This window comes from Chiloscyllium plagiosum, chromosome 10 (genome assembly GCF_004010195.1).
Source record: "Chiloscyllium plagiosum isolate BGI_BamShark_2017 chromosome 10, ASM401019v2, whole genome shotgun sequence".
Taxonomy (NCBI): Eukaryota; Metazoa; Chordata; class Chondrichthyes; order Orectolobiformes; family Hemiscylliidae; genus Chiloscyllium; species Chiloscyllium plagiosum.
The window spans coordinates 19,642,313-19,661,541 of record NC_057719.1 but is presented as its reverse complement, the minus strand read 5'-3'; the positions used below and the strand labels follow the sequence as shown (position 1 = coordinate 19,661,541).

General features: G+C 41.2%; 1 protein-coding gene across 2 annotated transcripts in view; it reads left to right on the top strand.

Annotated features, from left to right (window-relative positions):
- The first annotated feature begins 9,576 nt into the window (after positions 1–9,576).
- Positions 9,577–19,229, top strand: part of si:dkey-177p2.18 (phospholipase B1, membrane-associated) — a 71,660-nt gene continuing 62,007 nt past the window's right edge. The window contains exons 1-3 of one of the 2 annotated variants that reach the window (XM_043698463.1): positions 9,577–9,643; positions 9,876–9,940; positions 16,334–16,424. In XM_043698463.1, the coding sequence (XP_043554398.1) occupies positions 16,394–16,424 (31 nt within the window). In that variant the 5' untranslated portion in view covers positions 9,577–9,643; positions 9,876–9,940; positions 16,334–16,393. The other variant, XM_043698462.1, reaches the window with a different exon arrangement.

Sequence of the window (19,229 nt, the reverse complement as noted above, 5' to 3'; positions counted from 1 at the left end):
GACCTCACGCGGGCCGGACAGGAGCGACCAAAGGGCCGGATATGGCCCGCAGGCCATAAAATGCCCAGGTCTGATTTAGAGTAGTGCAAGCAATTTTGGACTGCAGATCTCAGGAAGGATGCATTGGCCTTGGAGTGAGTCCAGAGAAGGTTCACAAGAGTCTTCTGAGGAATGAAAGGCACATTTGAGGACTCTGGGTCTACACTAGATGGAGTTTAGAAGGATGAGGGATGATCTAATTGAAGCTTACAGAACAGAGTGGATGCTGGGGAGATGTTTCCATTGGCAGGAGAGACTAGACCTGAGGGCATAGCCTTAAAATAAAGGGAAAGCACTTTAGAATGGAAATGAGGAGAAACTTTGTCACAGCGAGGTGAATCTATGAAATTCATTGCCACAAAAAAGGCTGTTGAGGCCAGCTCATTGAGTGTATTTAAGACAGATATAGATAGGTTTGTGATTGTCAAGGGGATCAAAGGTAATGAGAGAAAGTGGGAGAATGAGGTTGAGAAACTTATCAGCCATGATTGAATGGTGGAACAGACTTGATGAGCTGAATGGCCTAATTTCAGCTCTTATATCTTATGGTCTAAACAGAACTGTTGAGTTGGTAATCATATCCACCTCTAGAAGCTTCCTGGACAAAACTGATAGTAAAACCAAGAACTGTGGATGCTGGAGATCAGAAATTTTAAAAATTGCTTGAATAACTCAGTTAATTGAGTCTTCTGATGAAGAGTTGCCAAATTCAAAACATTAATTATCTCCCCAACAGATGCGACCAGATCTGCTGAGTTTATCCAGCAATTTTTGTTTCTTTTTTTGAAAGTATCATATTGAACTACTGAAGGCTTGGAGCAAGCATGAAGAAATTATTGTAGGTCCTAAATACAAACCTGAGGGGTCACAATCTTTGGAATGCATAAGCAAAGCAACAAATGTGGAAGGTCTGACCTTCTGCGTGCACCAAGAAAATGCTTAGCTTTCAGCCAGTTTTGCAAAGCATCAGCAGCAAAGGCTATTGATAGATGCAACGACAAACATCTGTGCACCAATCCAGGCAATACACGCGAAGTACTTCTATACCTATCCTGCAAGAGTTGTACACATTAAGTAATATTCATATCAGCATCTGACTCTGTACATGACTAAGACTGGGCAATTAATTCACATTGTCAGTGCTGTGGAAAATATTGATGTCATATTGTCCAAATTGGTTGCAAAAATTCAAAATCTGTCCTAAAACAGGAGGTTTTTCATTATTGCCTAAGATAGACATGGCAAATGGCAGACACAAATTACTTGTACAACGTTTTCGCCATAAAGCATTTCACCAATTTCATGTACAGGAATGCACGTACAACCAATCCACCTGGACACCAAATTCTCTCCATTGTAAACATTATTGAACCAGTATTTGCAGGAAAGTCAGCAGCCCGTGACAGTGAAAGTCTATGGAATCAGTCAGGCATGAGAAAAGCAATAGAAAGTGCAGCTGACTACTTGCAAAATACTTGTTGGATTGAAAAGGGAAGTGTGAAACACGTTCACGTTCCTCTTAATTAGTAGAGTTTTAATCTCTAAAATCTCTAACGAAAGTATGATCTCTGAGATGAGGCGTTTAGGATGCATCTCTGCTCAAACTCTCTAATGTAAATGACAGCTGAAATGAGAGAAGCAGCATAAACTACAAACTCTGTCATAAATCCAATGAGTAGGTTGCCCAGTTACAGGAATATCTGAAGCAAATTTGTGTAAAGGAGATTGGCACAGCAGAGACGGTTATGCAAACATTAGCTTGAGCTCAAAGCAATGCTGGGGAAGAGGACATATCTACAAAACTGGTGGAGGTGCTCCGCATACAAGAAAATCACCTAGCAGACCATCCTTTCAGGGATAAATGTCAGCATTGACGCTCGAGAGAAAGAACTTGAACAAGATGTAGTGAAAACCAAACAAAATGACACCAGGCAGCATCAGGAGGTGAAGAAGTCAATGTTTCAGGTGTAACCCTTCTTAAGGACTGCGGGGGGGAGGGGAGGTGTGAGGGGAGCCACAGATAAAGGGAGTCTGGGGTAGGGTTTTGGGTGGGGAGAGGGGTGGAGTAGTGAGGTACTGATAGGTATATACAGGTAGAGGGTACAGTCTAATTGGTCGATGGGAGGAAGGGCTGCTCAGAGGAAGGGAAGGGAGGGGAGGGCAGGGGCTGGAAAGGGAGTTGGGACATGGGAAGGGAGGTTATTTAATGTTGAGTCCTCTGGGCTGTAGGCTGCCCAACTGGAAGATGAGGTATTATTCCGCCAATTTGTGGTCAGATTTGCTGTGGCAATGGAAGAGACCGAGGATGGTCATGCGAGAAGGAGTGAGAAAGGGAATCGAAATGGCCAGTGACTGGGAGGTCAAACAATTATGAAATTTTGGGTGAAAACCAAAGTTACCGTTAATGCTGGAAATCAGAAGCAAAAAAGGTTCTGAGGAAGAGTCACTGGACCCAAAACATTAACTCTGCTTTCTCTCCACAGATGCTGCCAGACCTGCTGAGCTTTTCCAGCAATTTCTGTTTTTGTTTGTGACAAAATATTGGAACTGTGGGAGTTCAATAGCATCTCCAGACAAGATCACAATTATGGGATTTGGAAGCATCAGCAAATTACTTATATGTCATAGCAACTCAGGCTCCGTTGTTATTTCAAAGCAAGATACACATAAAATAGTCCTCTCTCAATCTTTATGTATTCTTTGCTCACAATGTTGTGATACCCCCTGTCAGTTTCCCTGCTGTAGTCTTGCAAGCTGCATTCAGAAATCATTTGCTCTGATGTAATGTTCTCTTTATAATGTATTTGCCTACTGTTTTAAATAAATTAATCCGTGCAGTTAGTCAGTCCCCGATGAGCAACTGGACATTTGACCATCTCTTAATAAAATGACATTTCCAGATTAAAAAGAGATTTCTTCTTGCAATTTCTGATCCTAACTATTTTCAAGATGGATGTAGGCTTGCTCACTGATCTGGAAGGTTCATTTTCAGATGTTTCGTCACCACACTAGGTAACAACTCCAGTGAGCCTCTGGATGAAGCATTGCTGATGATTCCTGCTTTCTATTTATATGTTTGGGTTTCTTTGGGTTGATGATGTCATTTCCTATGGGTGATGTTATTTCCAGTTCTTTTTCTCACGGGGTGGTAAATGGAGCTCAAGTCAATGTGTTTGTTGATATCTATCAATGACATTACCTACACATCCATAATATCATTCATTGTATCCGTTGCTCCCGATGCGGTCTGCTGTACACTGGGGACATTGGACGCCTCCTAGCAGAGCGCTTTAGGGAACATCTCTGGGACACCCACACCAATCAACCACACTGCCCTGTGGCCCAACATTTCAACTCCCCCTCCCACTTAGCCGAGGACATGGAGGTCCTGGGCCTCCTTCACTGCCGCTCCCTCACCACCCGACGCCTGGAGGAAGAATGCCTCATCTTCCACCTCGGAACACTTCAACCCCAGGGCATCAATGTGGACTTCACCAGTTTCCTCATTTCCCCTTCCCCCACCTCATCCCAGCTCCAAACTTCCAGCTCAGCACTGCCCCCATGACCTGTCCTACTTGCCTATCTTCCTTTCCACCTATCCACTCCACCCTCCTCCCTGACCTATTACCTTCATCCCCTCCCCCACTCACCTATTGTACTCAATGCTACTTTCTCCCCACCTCCACCCTCCTCTCATTTATCCCTCCATCCTTCAGGCACTCTGCCTGTATTCCTGATGAAGGGCTTTTGCCCGAAACGTCGATTTTACTGCTCATCGGATGTTGCCTGAACTGCTGTGCTTTTCCAGCATCACTCTAATCTCAACCCTTTGTTGAACTGTGTTGATTTCCGTATGAGGAGTGGCTGACTGTGTTGAACTGCACCCATTGGAGTTTAGAAGAATGACAGGCGAAACGTACAAGGTTCTTAAGGGATTTGACAGGGTAGATCGGGAGAGACTGTTTTCCATTGTGAGAGAGTCTAGGACCGGAACGCATAAGCACAGAATAAGGAGTCACCATTTAAAACAGATAAGTGGGTATTATGTCTCTGAGGGTAGTCAATCTGTGGAATTCTTTATCGCAGAGAGCTGTTAATGCGAGGTTGTCAGTGAATCCAGGGCTGCGATAGCCAGATGTGTAATCAGCGGATGTGGAGATTATGCAGAAAACTGGAGTTGAGGCTTTTCAGATCAGTTCTTATCTAATTGTCTGGTGCTTTGACTTGGTGGGCTGAATGGCCTGCTTATGCTCCTACACCTTATGGTTCTGGTCCTTTGGTCTCTGTTGTCCTCCCAACTGAGTATTTTTTAATTCCTAATTCTTGGAGTTTTACTATCTCAATACTGTTCTCACTGGAGATGATTTGTTAATGGTGCTGAAAATCATGCCTTCAACAAACACACACATTATCTTTTGTTCAAGTTATGACTGAAACCAGAGGAAATTTTCCCCCCTGTATTCAATTGACCCCAATTTTATTGTGAGTTCTTGATGGGAAGCTGTATCAAATGCTTCCTTGATATCAAGAACCTGCCTTCTCAGTATCACTACCTGTGGAAGTTGCTGTGTGTAAATTGGTTGGTGTATTTACTACATCGTGACAGTTATTACATTTCAGGAGTACTTCATTGACTGCGTAGAATATCCTAGATGCTGTATAAATTCAAGGTTTACATTTTTCAGTATTATTGTTTTAGAGGGATTCTCTGCATTTCAAATTACAGGTATCTGGGATAATGCGTGTTTCGGGAGCGTGATTTGGCTGTAACATCACTGAAGAATTAGGGAACGGTATTTTCGAGAACGCTTACCTCTGTTCAAATGAGCGCGGTTCAAGCAGGGATCGGTTTGTGTGCTTCATTCTACGCACACATGATATCAGCGCTGGTCTTTGTGCCATCCTACACATGTACCAATGTTAGCTACCGACAGAGCAGCTTTCTGTGAGAGGTACTATACAGAGAGCAGCTTTCTTACATTTTTTTAAATGTTATGTGTTAAATTTACTTTTGTTGGTAAATATGATTTCAACCATCATTCAGGCTGTGCTAGACTTTGTGTTCGACCTTTGGGTAATTTTTGAGCGATTGTGAGGGATAACTTTTGATGGGCTGCCCCTAATCCCACTTTTCCTGTGGGTCCCATTATTTATATTAAGCGATTTTCTTTTAAGCAAGGTTACGCTAGAATGCAACTACGGTTTTATAGGAGAACTACCTGTACCATATTCCAAGAGAATGCACTAGGAGAAAGTGAGGACCGCAGATGCTGGAGATCAGAGCTGAAAATGCATTGCTGGAAAAGCGCAGCAGGTCAGGCAGCATCCAGGGAACAGGAGAATCGACGTTTCGGGCACGAGATCATGCCCGAAACGTCGATTCTCCTGCTCCTTGGATGCTGCCTGACCTGCTGCGCTTTTCCAGCAATGCATTTTCAGCTCCAAGAGAATGCAGCAAACTCTAAATCTTTTGGGCTTGTCATTTTTTCAATTCCAGTATCCAACATAATTTCATTGTAAATTTTTGCAGAGGTTCATAATCATTTCTAAATGAAGAATCATTCAAATCAAAAGTATTCAATTGTTTGCTGCACTTGTTGTCACATTTCAATGATGCTGGTGCAATAACTCCCTCTAGTGCTGAATAATGTATTAACAAGCTTATTTTGAATCAGGAAAGATTTGTTTAAAGCATTAAACAGAATTAAACTTAAGAACTTAAATGTGAAACACTTCATTGCAACAATGAAAGTGTTATCTGAGTCATTCTTAAATTGCAGAATAGGACATTCAACTAGTTATACAAAAGCAAGTTGTCACAGAGTAGGATTTTAACACGGGGAGAGATGAGAGAGAAATGAAGGAATTCAGGGGCAGTCTTCTGAAGACACGCATGCCAATGGCAGGGCAGGAATGGGTAGATACATGGTACAGTGGAGTCAGGAACAGAGTGCAGTGGGAATTTGCAGGCTGCATGTGTTTACCTAGGAGGTATCAGGCTGGGGAGTTGGGGATGGTTGTCAGGTCATATTTGTCAGGGGTCTGAGAGGGTGGAAGGGGTTGTGGGAAGTATGGTTGAGGCAGTGATCAATATTGAGTCATGGAGTCAGTTTAATTGTTACTCAGGAGTTAAAGTAAGCTTTTAATCTTTAAGTTTTCCTGGGTAATGATTTAGCTGAAGTGAGTCAGATTCCTCCAAATCCCTTCAGTTTCGCAGACATTTTCAGTGGTTTCCAGATGCAAGCTAAAAAGCCAATTGGAAAAGTTAATTTTCTTGTCAATTCTCATGGAGTCAGCTGCTCCAGGGATTCTTCATGCTCCTGAGGTTCAGCTCCAGCCTCTCGTCATCAGAAAGTCCAGATCAATATTTCTGCTAAGTTTGGAAAGTCCCTTATGAAGTATACCAAATTTCAGAACTGGTTACTTAATCATACTCAGATGAAACTAGGCAACATAGAATGTTTGATTATATTGAACTCAGCAAAACCAAGGACAGAGGGGTACAGATGTAGCTATATGGCCCTCAATTATCCTTAATGCGATGTTTCAGATACGAAATTTCTATCTTTTTCTACGATTTTTAGTTCTGGTGTAAGATTATTTTGTTTACCAAGGTCATTTTTAGCATGTTTACAATATATTTCTAACAAAGACAAGAAGCCATCTCCAAAATATTGTTCTTTCTCATTATGAAATGCATGAATTCAACTCCAGAACACTAACCACTGATAATATGAAATAACCACCAAGCAGAAACAGATAATTGATTACACAGAATACCGTAATTATATTGTATGGCCTAGCAATACTGTTGTTGGACTAGTATTACAGAAACCCAGGTAATGTACTGGGGATCCAATGTTAAAACCCCACTATGGCTGATGGTGGAATTTGAGTCCAATAAAAAATCTGGAATGAAAAATCTGATGATGACCACAACTCCATTCTCAATTGTTGTAAAAACTCAAGAGGCTCACTAATGCCCTCTAGTGAAGGAAGCTTTTCATCCTGGCCTGCTCTGGCCCACATGTGACTCCAGACCCACAACAATATGGTTGACTCTTAACCACCCTCTGAGATAGCTGAGGGTGGGAGATTATGCTTTAGGATATTCATGCAATCACCTCTGGAGTTTTGTGTGTATTATTTCTCTCCTTTGAGGAAGGATATAAGTATGTTGGAAGAAATTCAGAGAACGATAATTATTATCTAAAATGGGTGGATTGCCTTATGAGGAAAATTTGGGCAGGCTGGGCTTGTATCATTTTTTTTAATGCATGGGATGAGGGTTAGGCCTGCATGAATTGCCATCCCTAATTGCCCAAAGAGCAGTTAAGAATCAACCACATATTTCTGTGCGTTTGGAGTCACATGTCGACCAGATGAGGAAAGGTGAGTTTCCTTCCCTAAAGGACATTAGTGAAGCAAGTGGTGTTTTCCAGTAGATTTGTGGTCATCCTTAGAGTCTTAATTCCAGATTTTTATTGAATTCAAATTCCACCATCTGCCATGGTAGGATTCGAACCCATGTCCCCAAAAAAATTATTATCTGGGTTGCTGGATTAACGGGCCATCACCGTCCTTGCTGGTACTAGGTGAATTGATTGAAAAATATAAGATCCTGGCAAATCTTGGCAGGGTGCATGCGAGAAAGATATTTCTTTTGTAGAAGAGCCTAAAGTGAGCAGCCATTGTTTAAAAATAAGGGACAAGTATTTGAGGCAGAAATAAAGAGAAATTATTTTCTCTCAGAGGCTTGAGTCTCTGGAATTCTTTTCCTCAGAAGGAGGTGGAAGCAGAGTCCTTGGATGTTTTTAAGGCAGAGTAATTAGATTCTCATGAAGCAAGGGAGTGAAAGGTTATGAGGGTTGGCCAGAGAGTGAAGTATTCAGATCAGTTGTAATTGCAGTGAATAATACAGGAGATTCAAGAGGCTAAGTGGTCCACTCCTGCTCTAGTTCCTATGATGATACATATGTTTCTAAGTTTGTAGTTTACATGAGTTCAGCCCTTTCATTATCAAATGCATTTCACAGCTAGCCTTAATCCAAACATATTGATGTGTGTGACAACGCTATAGCTTTCAGAGGTTATTTTGGCTCTGGCTGTTTAAAAAAGAGAGGTTTTAAGGCAGAGGCACCTTGCAGCCTACCAGAGCAAACAGTTTGTCCTTTTTTTTAAGTTGGAGCAATAGAAGCAGCCTGAATGGGTGTGGCCAAGCTCTTACAGAACCAGGATTTTCAGCAGCAACAGTTGTTAGATTAGATTACTTACAGTGTGGAAACAGGCCCTTTGTTCCAACAAATCCACATCAACCCTCCGAAGAGCAACCCACACAGAACCATTCCCCTACACCTAACACTAGGGGCAATTTTAGCATGGCCAATTCATCTAACCTGCACATCTTTGGACTGTGGGAGGAAACCGGAGCACCTGGAGGAAACCCATGCAGACACGGGGAGAATGTGCAAACTCCACACCGACAATTGCCCGAGGTGGGAATTGAACCCGGGTCTCTGAGGCAGCAGTGCTAACCACTGTGCCACCGTGCTGCCCACAGTGTTGTTGGGGTCTCAGCAGGGTTGGAAGCTGCAGTATATGTCTTCTCACTGTGATACTCTCTCAGAATTTTCTCTTATGTTTTCTTCCTGGGCTGCTGGAGTTGGATGTGAGACCATCTGTTTTCTGAATTTGCCTTTTGCCAAGGGGTGTGTTTTATTGGATGTTTTGTGTGTTTTATCATATTGGAACAGTTAATTAGTCATATTACTATACTTATTATTCTGTTAAGTTATCTAGTAGAGTTAAGTTATTCTAATTCCTTATTTCTTTTGTTGTATTTTAACAACAGTGGATGTTCTTAAAATACAATGAAATGTGGTAGTTTGACCAATTGAATGGCACCTGGAAAGCAAGACCTTCCATTGACCTTTAAAATAAGAAATATTTGCTGAATATTTTGAGAAGGTTTGGTCTGGTCCATAACAAGGAGTAAAAGGGATTTATCCTGCAGAAATATGATCCAAGAGGATCCTGGTCATTTCTCCATCACATGTTAAGCTTCAAACATCCAATAGAAGGAAGCTGAACATATGCTGTCCAGTTTAGCAAGTATGAAACTCAAGTTCACGACATGGAGGAACATTGGAGCACAAGTAGGCTATTCAGCCCCTTGAATCGGCTATACCATTTCAGATCATGGCTGATTTTCAAAAAAAAACTAAATTTTGTAAGGAAAGATATTTTGCAGCAGTGCTAATGATTTAAGTATATTCCTATCCTACAAGGTCTTGGTTACAGAATGAAACAATGAGTTTTTAAAAAAAATACTTTATTATTAGATTGATTTAAACTTCTGGACAAGTCTGGGCTAATTTCATATTTGTTAACTGCAGAGGAATCCTGGCACTCCACGAGTTAAACCATATGCATTTAATTAAATAACTGTTGCATCTCTATGTCACCGTCAGCAGATTGCTATCTTTATTCTCCTTTGAAAGTGCTAGAGCAGTGCGTCTGCCTGGTCCTGATATTAATCGGATTCACAACCAGTTGCATTCTCCTTTACCACCAGGCTAGTGCTGAGACCTTCCATGAAATAGGAGTGAGTAATCAGTTCCATCTGTTGTCACTTCCATAAGCTTTAAACAATTGCTGACTGCTGCTGACTTTCACTGCCATGTGAACTATGGAAAAGACAGCACTGCTCCTCTCCATCTATATATTGTTCGGTTCAAATGCACAAGGTATTCATCACCCACTGCTTCCCTTAGCACCTAGGATTGTGCTAACTAGCTGCACATTATCAATTCACTCAATGTTGATTTTTATTACAGCTTCTCAGTGGTGGAACAGTTATGAAAATGGGATCAAAAATTATATTTCACTGTTTGGAGCCAGTGTAAGTATGATTTGCAATTCAGATATTAAATGTCAAATGGATTTAGCTTAAACATTAGCTGATGCGGCATTTAATTTTTATGGTGAATTATCCCATGAAGAACTTTTCGTAATTTGTATTGTGAGTTGCATAATGCTCAGCATTGTGTTTTCATTTGTGAAGCCTTCATTTTCACAATGTCTGCTCTGTCTTTCACTGCCTAATGGAGACTGGTAACAGCACGAGAATTAAATCTCACATTCAGTGGAGTGTTACACTGTTAGAAAGCAAGCTATCAGATCGGAACAACATATAAAGTGCGTTTTGCAGTGCCAGTGTAAATGTATTTGGAGCTCATTTAGGCTGTTATAACAGCTGAGAAAATGGAAACTTTTGTGACAGTATTGTTTTCAATGGATTACATATACCAAATTATAAAGCAATCTTGTTTTTTCAGCAACTGATTCTTTTGACCAGTACTTTCTGTAAAAATCAGGATATTGCAAAAGAATTGCATTTGTTTGCTATCATTTATTGACTTCAGTGATTACTATCAATTCTGGTGGGAAGGTTGAGACCCTGATGGGAGGAGAGCACTGGAAATTAAGCCTATAACTTGTCAATGTATAAATGACCAATGTAATTGCTAATACAGTTAATTTGCCTGACTTCGACCACCATCGATAAAAAGAACTCACACCACGTCTGATCGATAAACAAGGAAACAAAACTTATTTATTATAATGAATGTATCCTTCTGCAAGTGTCAAAATAGATAATTAGTTCCTAATATCCAAAATTAAACAAAACTTCTTTAAACCCAGCACATGTTTTAATTCTGAAATAGGACAGGCAAGACATAGCAGACAGGCAGTTCTGCAGAGACACCGCGGGTGGAAATTTTAATCCAAAAAATAATAAATTCTGTGGACCAAGAGTTAAAGCTATAAGAAAGGAATTATGTGACTTTCTCACATATCTTTTGATTTTTGGTGATACTATCATATTGTTGTTGACCACAGAAGATCTCCAGTTCAATAATTGGTCAACCGGACTGAAGTTCTTTGTTACAGAGTCTCTGAGTGCTGTTTCCTTTCAACGTTCCAGGGGTCAGGGGATGTTTGTAGGTGAGACAGACAGACAGCTTAGTGCTTAGCATTGTTGCCTCACAGTGCCAGGGACCCTGGGTTCGATTCCCGCCTCAGGTTACTGTCTATGTGGAGTTTGCACCTTCTCCCCGAGTCTGCGTAGGTTTCCCCTGTGTGCTCTGGTTTCCTCCCATAATCCAAAGATCAGGTGAGTTGACCATGAGAAATTGCCCATTGTGTTAGATATATTAGTCAGAGGGAAATGGGTCTGGGATGAGTTACTCTTCAAAGGGTCAGTGTGGGCTTGTTGGGCCAAATGGCCTGTCTCCACACTGTAGGAAATCTAATCTTCTCTTGCAGACTTTCAGGGTATCTGAGTGCAATTGGCCCTCAGGTCTGTAACAAGCTGCAATGTTAAATCAATAGGATTAGGATCTGTTGGATGCATTCTGGCTACTCATCGATGTTGATCTTTTTGACCTATTACAGCTGGTCACCATCAGATCTTTCTGAATCTGCTAAACTTTGCTGTGACCAAACTAGATGAGATTGATGTTTCAGTTTTAAAGAAAAGTGCATTCTGTTTCAGAGTTGTAAAAGCTGTCAGGGGTCCACCCTGAGGATCTTTGGTATTCGGGACAGGCAATACCAAAGCATTAGCAGTCTGTCTTGGAATGGATAGAGTCAAGCAACTTGAATGTTGCTGGAGCTGCATTCATCCAGGCAAGTAGCTAGTGTTCCATCACATGCCTGACTGTGCCTTGTCGTTGGTGGACACACGTTAGGGAGTCATTAGTTAAATTATTTGCTGCAGATTTTTAAAGTTTCTAAACCCACAATCTCTATGGTTTAGAAGGACAAGGGCAGAAAATGCTTAGAAATGCCATGATTTGAAAGGCCCCCTCCAAGCCCACTCACAATCCTGACGTGGAAAGACATGATGGTTCATTCACTGCACTGGATCAAAAACCTGGAACTCCTTCCCCATAGCATTGTGGCTGTACCAAGTCTACAAGGACTGCAACAGTTCAAAAAGGCAATTCACCATTACCTGCTAAATGGTAATTGGGAAGGCTGTGTTTGCTGATGCCAACAGATGCATGCTCGGTGCTGCTTTGATGCTCATATGTACAGATTTCAGGTTGGGGCACATGGCCAGAATGGGGGAGAAGAGATTAAGATAGGGGTGAAGAGGAACAGGATGGGGCAGAGGGCAAAGAGATCAGGACAGACTGAGGGGGAAATGGGTGGAGACTAGAGAGGTGAGTATATGGGGGTGTGCAGGAGAGAGTGGGATGTATGGGATGGGAGTAGATATCAAGATGGGTTATTTTAATTAAATTCACTCATGCGACATGAACATTTCTGGCTGGCCAACATTTTATTGCCCATTCATTATTGCCCTTGAGAGTTCCCCTCAGAGGTAATGGGGGGGTTGAAGAGTTTGGGATCCGGAGGTTAGGTGGGGTCAACAATGAAAGCCCAGAAGCCAGAGGCACGGACATCGTGGCATGTAGAAAGTTGTGGAGAGCTTCTCCCAGCTCCTTGAGTCTCCCTCTTCTCCCACATTTCCCATGTACACTCTCCCCATCACTGAAACCCACTCCAAAATTGGACACCGACTTCCTTCCGCATGTATAGTAACGAATTTGTGCATTACATCGCATGTAAAGTCCTTGTGATGACATTAGGGCTTAGACCCATGCATTTCTCAATGATTCAGCATGGGTAATTGCCTGAAGGTCTTGATGTCAGCAAGTACGGCCAATTTGGCATGGGCAATAAATGCTGACCTAGCCATTGGTACCCACACCTAATGATTAAATCCAAGAAGTAAACCTGATTACCAACTCCACATAATGGTTAGAACTGTGGGGTAATGTTTGATTCACTTCAATTGAAGACCGTGGTGATACAAGTGTTCAATGTGGATTGTTTCAGTTCCCTCTAATCTCCATTCTCATTCTCACTTTCACTTTGGATTGAGGAAGTAATTTGGACTGTGGGAGAGTCTTTTTTTCTGATTTCCCTTCTGCAGCAAATGATCCGTGTGAGTCTGGCTTGGTTTCTCCGCAGTGCACCTGGAACCCAAGCGTTCTCATGAAGGGTCACTGGACTCAAAACTTAACTCAGTTTTTCTCTCAGCAGCTGCTGCCAGATTTGCGGTGTTTCTCCAGCATTTTCTGTTTTTGTTTCAGATTTCCAACATCCTCAGTTTTATGCATTTATTTTGAAGGGTTGAGATGTTTACTCAGCTCGGCACACTGTAACTTCCATTCAAAACTACGAGTGCACACTTGCAGGCTGCACAACTGTGCTTGGGGAAGTGACAATGTTTCAGTGGTCCCAAAATGTGCTGTCCTCTCTCAGGATGACAGCATTCATACTCAAGTCTAGTGCTCCCATAAAGGGATCTGCCATTCATTGAGCATATGGAATCATTTCCCACAATGTTGAAGCAGGCCATTTGGCCCATTAAGACCACACTGACTCTCTGAAGAGCATCCCTCCCAGACCCACCCTCCTACCTATTTTAGCATGGCTAATCCACCTAGCCTACACATCCCTGCGTACTATGGGTAATTTAGCATGACCAACCTGCACATTGTTGGCCATGGAAGGAAACCGGAGTGCGCGGAGAAAACCCATGCAGTCACAGGGACAATGTGAAAACTCTACACAGACAGTTGCCCAAGGCTGGAATTCAACCTGGGTCCCCGTCACTGTGCGGCAGCACTACTAAATACTGAGCCACCCTCCTGCCCTATCCTTACCTTATTAGACTTACCAAAATGCATCACCTCACATTTACCAGAATTAAATTCTGTCTGCCATTGCTCTGCCCAATTTACCAACTGATTCTATTGAGGGAGAATTGTTAGGTGCTCCTCCAGATGCTTCTTAAATAGAGTAGCTGCCTCCAATACCCTCTCAGATTGCACATTCCTTCTATCATTTGTTGAGCAAGAGGGATCACAGGATATGAGAGTCTAATGAGATGTTCACAGACGATTCATCTGTACTGCACATTGGCCAGTAGCATTCAATCCTTGCCGACTCTTCTTCATTTTTCTATGGTAGTCATTGAAACCGATGTTGTGGAAGACACATGCAAGTAATGGCATGGATTCAGTGAAACTTCACTGCTCACAGTACAAAGTAGTTCAAGGTTCAAAGGCATGCATTAATAAACAGTGTGCTTCATATTTGTCACACAAAATATATTTTCTCTTACCTTTATCTTCAACATATTAATTTTACAGGTAGTTAGAACAGAATCTGTATTGACAGGGATTAAAATGCTTCTACCCTGAGAAGCTTATTCAATTACGGAAGATTAGATTGAAATAACACCACAGAGGCTGCTATCTATCACCAAGTCACCTGTTATTTACACAAGAAGTATCCTTGACATTGATCGAGCTCCCTCAGAATGAACAGAACTTCTGACACTTCTCTTTATTTCTGTCAGCCAGGTCTCCCTGATTGGACCAGATTAACTGCCCCAATCAGGGAACTCATACTCTATGAGGTCCATTGGCTGACCTCATTACAACCACTGCATAGATAGTCAGAGAGGTGCGACTTACTTTGCATTCAAATTGTCAACAGTGGCATTGCCTTATGCATATAGACTGGGCACAGCTTTACCGAGAGGAACCCCATTACTTTCAGGTCATACATATGTATTGTTTTAAATTTGCAAAGTTCTGTTGAATTTCCTTTGTTAATACTGATTTCTTTATAAATACAAAGACTTGACATCTTGCAAAAATTATTCACAGGAGAGAACATAGATAAATGCAGGTGTAACAAACACATAGGTACACAATTATCCGAACTGTTCGAAAAAGGCAAGTGAAATTTGACTTGTTTGTTGAAAAAGGCAACTGGAAGACAATATCCATGATTGAACACACAGAATTCAATTTAAAGTGGTATTGTAACTCAGTTTAGGCACAGCAATACTGCAGGTACAGTACTCTTCTCTCTGAGTGGTTACATAAATGATATTCTTGAAATCATTGTAACTACTGAACAGTATTTTTCACTCTCAAACTGTTTCTATTCAAAGATTAAATTCAAGGAACTCACTTTTGCTCTAATATTTGGGGGTTAATACAGGTGTCGAGAAGAGATTGCAGAATTCAGAAAACAAAAGGATAAACAACCTCAGGCCAATTCGCAAATATGAATATAAAATGCACGAATAAGCATAACATGAATGCAAATGGAACTTTGGCATTTATTGCAAAAAGAATAGAGTATGAAAATTGGAAAGTGTTTCTGCAACTGTACAAGATATCAGTGACACTACACCTGGAGTATTGAATACAATTTTGGTCCCCTTACTTGAGGAGGGATGTAATTGCATTGGATGCAGTTCAGAGAAGTTTCGCTAGATTTTTTTCCAGAGGTGAGGGATTGGACATACAAAGAGAGATTGAGCAGTTTAGGCCTATACTCTTTCGAGTTGAGAAGAATGAGAGGAGATCAAATTGAGGTTTATAAAATACTAAAGGGGAATGACATAGTAAACGTAGAAAGGATTTTTTCTCATGTGGGGCAATCTAGAAAGAAAGGTCATGCTTTTAGGAGTGTCAATGGCAGCCATGATGTGGATGTGCCAGTGGACTGGGGTGGACATGGTGGACATGAAATCAGATGCTTTTGGACTGCTGCTCCTTTATCAGGTGAAGTGGAGGGAAGCACATAGACACAGAATTTTTATGCAGAGAAATGATGGTAAGATCATTTCAGGTAATTAAGAGTATCTTCACTCACAGCGTTTGACACTTTTGATCACCTGCAAAGACTTGCCAAATAAAGCTGTTGGACTATAACCTGGTATCGTGTGACTTCTGACCATGGTTTTAGGAGACAGAGTAGCTGATTTAAAAGAGACATGAGGATGAATTACTTCTTTCAAAGTGCTGTGAATCTATGGAATTCACTATCTCAGATGGATACTGAGACATTGAGTAAATTGAAGGAGGAGATAGGTTTTTAATTTGTAATAAGTTGAAGGGTAATGGAGAGTGGGCAGCAAGGTTGAGGTTGGGATGAGATCAGTCATAATTGTACCACATGTCAGAGTAGGCCCGAGGGGCTTATTTGTTAACTGCTGCTCCAGTTCTTGTGTTCTGAACTTAAACACCCTGTGTGTTCTTATTTGATCCAGCAGATAATCCATAACCTGTGCAAATCCAAAATTAACACATTCTAAATCCCAGGTCTGCCAGACTTTGTACATCAGATCTGTATTTTTTAATCATTTGGAAGTTATTCTGAAGATTCAATCCTATTTACATTGTGTACTTTTCAGGGATTTCACCGGAATATCAAGCAAACTAAGGATCAACACTCTCCATTTATTTGTCCTGATATGGAACCCTCAGAAATAGAACCTATGTCAGGTAAACTGAAATATAAGGAGAAAGTGAGGATTGCAGATGCTGGAGATCAGAGCTGAAAAATGTGTTGCTGGAAAAGCGCAGCAGGTCAGGCAGCATCCAAGGAGTAGGAGAGTCGACGTTTCGGGCTTATGCCCGAAACTGAAATCTAAGTTTTATTTAACAGGTTCAGATAAAAACACAGTTTGTCATGATGCAAGTTAAGACCATGACATCGATAAGGCATTTGAAAGCAGCAAATTGGCTTGGTAACACATAAATGTTTATGTGCTTGCATAGTGTGCTAAAAGAAGGTACACAGCCAGTACTTCAGTCTGGGAATACATTTGCTCGAAGTGTGTGGGAGGTAATTTCAGTTGAGGCATTCAAGTGGCATTGGACAGTTATTCAAATAAAAAAAGTACAGAATTCTGGGGAAAATTCACAAAGTTAAAGTGCTCACAGAGACAATGCAGACATGATGGGTAGCTTGGCTGCCTTCTGTCCATAACAATTCTGTGGAAAGTTTCAGTGCCAGATGTTATGGACCACGCCAGACCACTCAAAACATTCTTGAGCAGATAACCCAGACCATAACTTTGCAATTTGTTTCAGTAAGCGTACAGTGAAAATTACCCAGAGTAAGTTAGCTAGGTTGACTACAAGATTTTAAAAAAGACAGAAATTTATTGACAAAATTACACAATGAAACACCAAGAGCAGAATAAAGAACTCCCACAGAACTCAATCTATCCAAACTAGACTTAATTATGCTGTTCTGAATATACACAACAATCCCAATAAGCAAACCCCCTTAAACAACAGTTAAAAAATGCAATAGATGCCTACAGGTTGAAATTAGAAGGGCAGAAAGAGAGAGAGAGTTTTTTAGCAACCTGTTTCCATTCAGCTCACTGTTGAACTCCTAATTAGTTCTGGACTGAACTGCTCAACTAGAGAGCTGACCACTCCCCTTTCATTATACCAGTCACTTCCAAAACATGACCACTTTGGTCTGAGGTCTCATCTGTTTACATATAAACAAAATGGCCTCTCAATACCCTTTCATTTCTGTACCAAACCAGTCTAATCGGAACTGGGAGAGTTTTATGACCCCTCTGAAAAAAGTCAAGGACCCAGTGTCCTTGAGAAAAGGAACAGCTTTTAGAAAAAAGGGACCAGCTTTATGACACCTCTCCTTTTAAATGAAAAATGAACCATCAATACCAAAAACAAACTGGCTAGTAGTCTAAAACACAGATATATACCATACTAACTATAAACATGCAGACGTGCACAACCATATGTGAATTCAGGCCCTGGCACACCCGCCACTGAACACCGTCGTATCTCATTCGAATCTCGATAACTCATCAACAACCACGTTTTTGCAAACTGCCACCTGCACAATTGTCAAATTGAATGGCTGCAACAACAAGCTCCATCTAAACAATCTGGCATTTATATCCCTAAATTGTTCCACAAATGTTAACGGGTTGTGATCAATGTATACGATTGTCTCAGATGCATTGCTTGTAATACACACACAGAAATGGTGTAATGCCAACACCAAGCTTAAAGTCTCTTTCTCCACCTTTGAATATTTCTGTTGATGAACGTTCAACCTCCTCAGAAAAATACCCGATGGATCTTTCTATTCCTTTGTCATCCTCGTGCAGGAGCACCACACTGACACCCACATCACTGGCATCGATAGTCACCTTGAAAGGCTTCGCGTAATCTGGTGTGGCTAACACTGGGGCACTGGTTAACACCGTGTTTTGACTGTCAAATGCCTTTTGATAGTTTGCTGTTCACGGAAACTTCTTGCCCTTTTTTAACAATTCGGTGAGTGTAACAGCCACACTGTTAAAGTTCGGCACAAACTTTCGGTAAAATCCACTCAATCCCAAGAACCATAGTACTGCTTTTCTCATCGATGGTGTGGGAAATTCCCTAATTGCTTTCATTTTCACATCCCGGTGGGGCCATTTGTCTATGTCCAATAACATGGCCCAGGAATGTGACTTTGGCTTCGGCAAATACACTTTTAGCCAGGTTTACCACCAAGCCTGTCTTCTGAAGACGTTTGAACAAGACTGATAAATGTTGTAAGTGCTCCTTCCATGAATGACTAAAAATCACTAGGTCATCAATATACACCACACAGTTGGGTAATCTGGCAATGACCTTATTAGTCAGTCTCTGAAATATTGCCAGATTGTTTTTCATAGCAAATGGCATGACTTTGAACTGATTATAATCCATTTGGCTTTACGAAAGCCGAAGTTGCCTTTGCTCTCTCTGACAGAGGTATTTGCCAGTAGCCTCTGAGTAAGTCCAACTTAGAAATATAAGTTGCTTGCCCCACTTTTTCAATACAGTTCTCTAATCTTGAAATTGGATATGCATCAGTCTTTGTAACGGCGTTGACTTTGCGATAATCCACACTTTACTGCTGGGTACCATCTGGCTTTGGCACCATGACTATGGTGAGATCCAGTCACTGTAACTCCCTTTGATAATGCCATCTTGGAGCATGCACTCGATCTCCTTCTGAACCTGTGCCAACTTTAGAGGGTTATACCTATAAGGATGTTGCTTAATCAGAACAGCATTTCCTATATCTACATCATGCACAATTAAGTTAGTACTTCCCAGTTTATTTCCGCATACCTTCCCATGTGATAGTAATAACTCTTTCAGGTCATTTCAATTTTCTTGTGGAAGGTAACTCAATAATTTATCCCAATTTTTGACAATGTTTTCATTGTCCAACTTGATTTGAGGAATGTCCAATTCAAAATCCTCTGAACCTGGTTCTTCCTT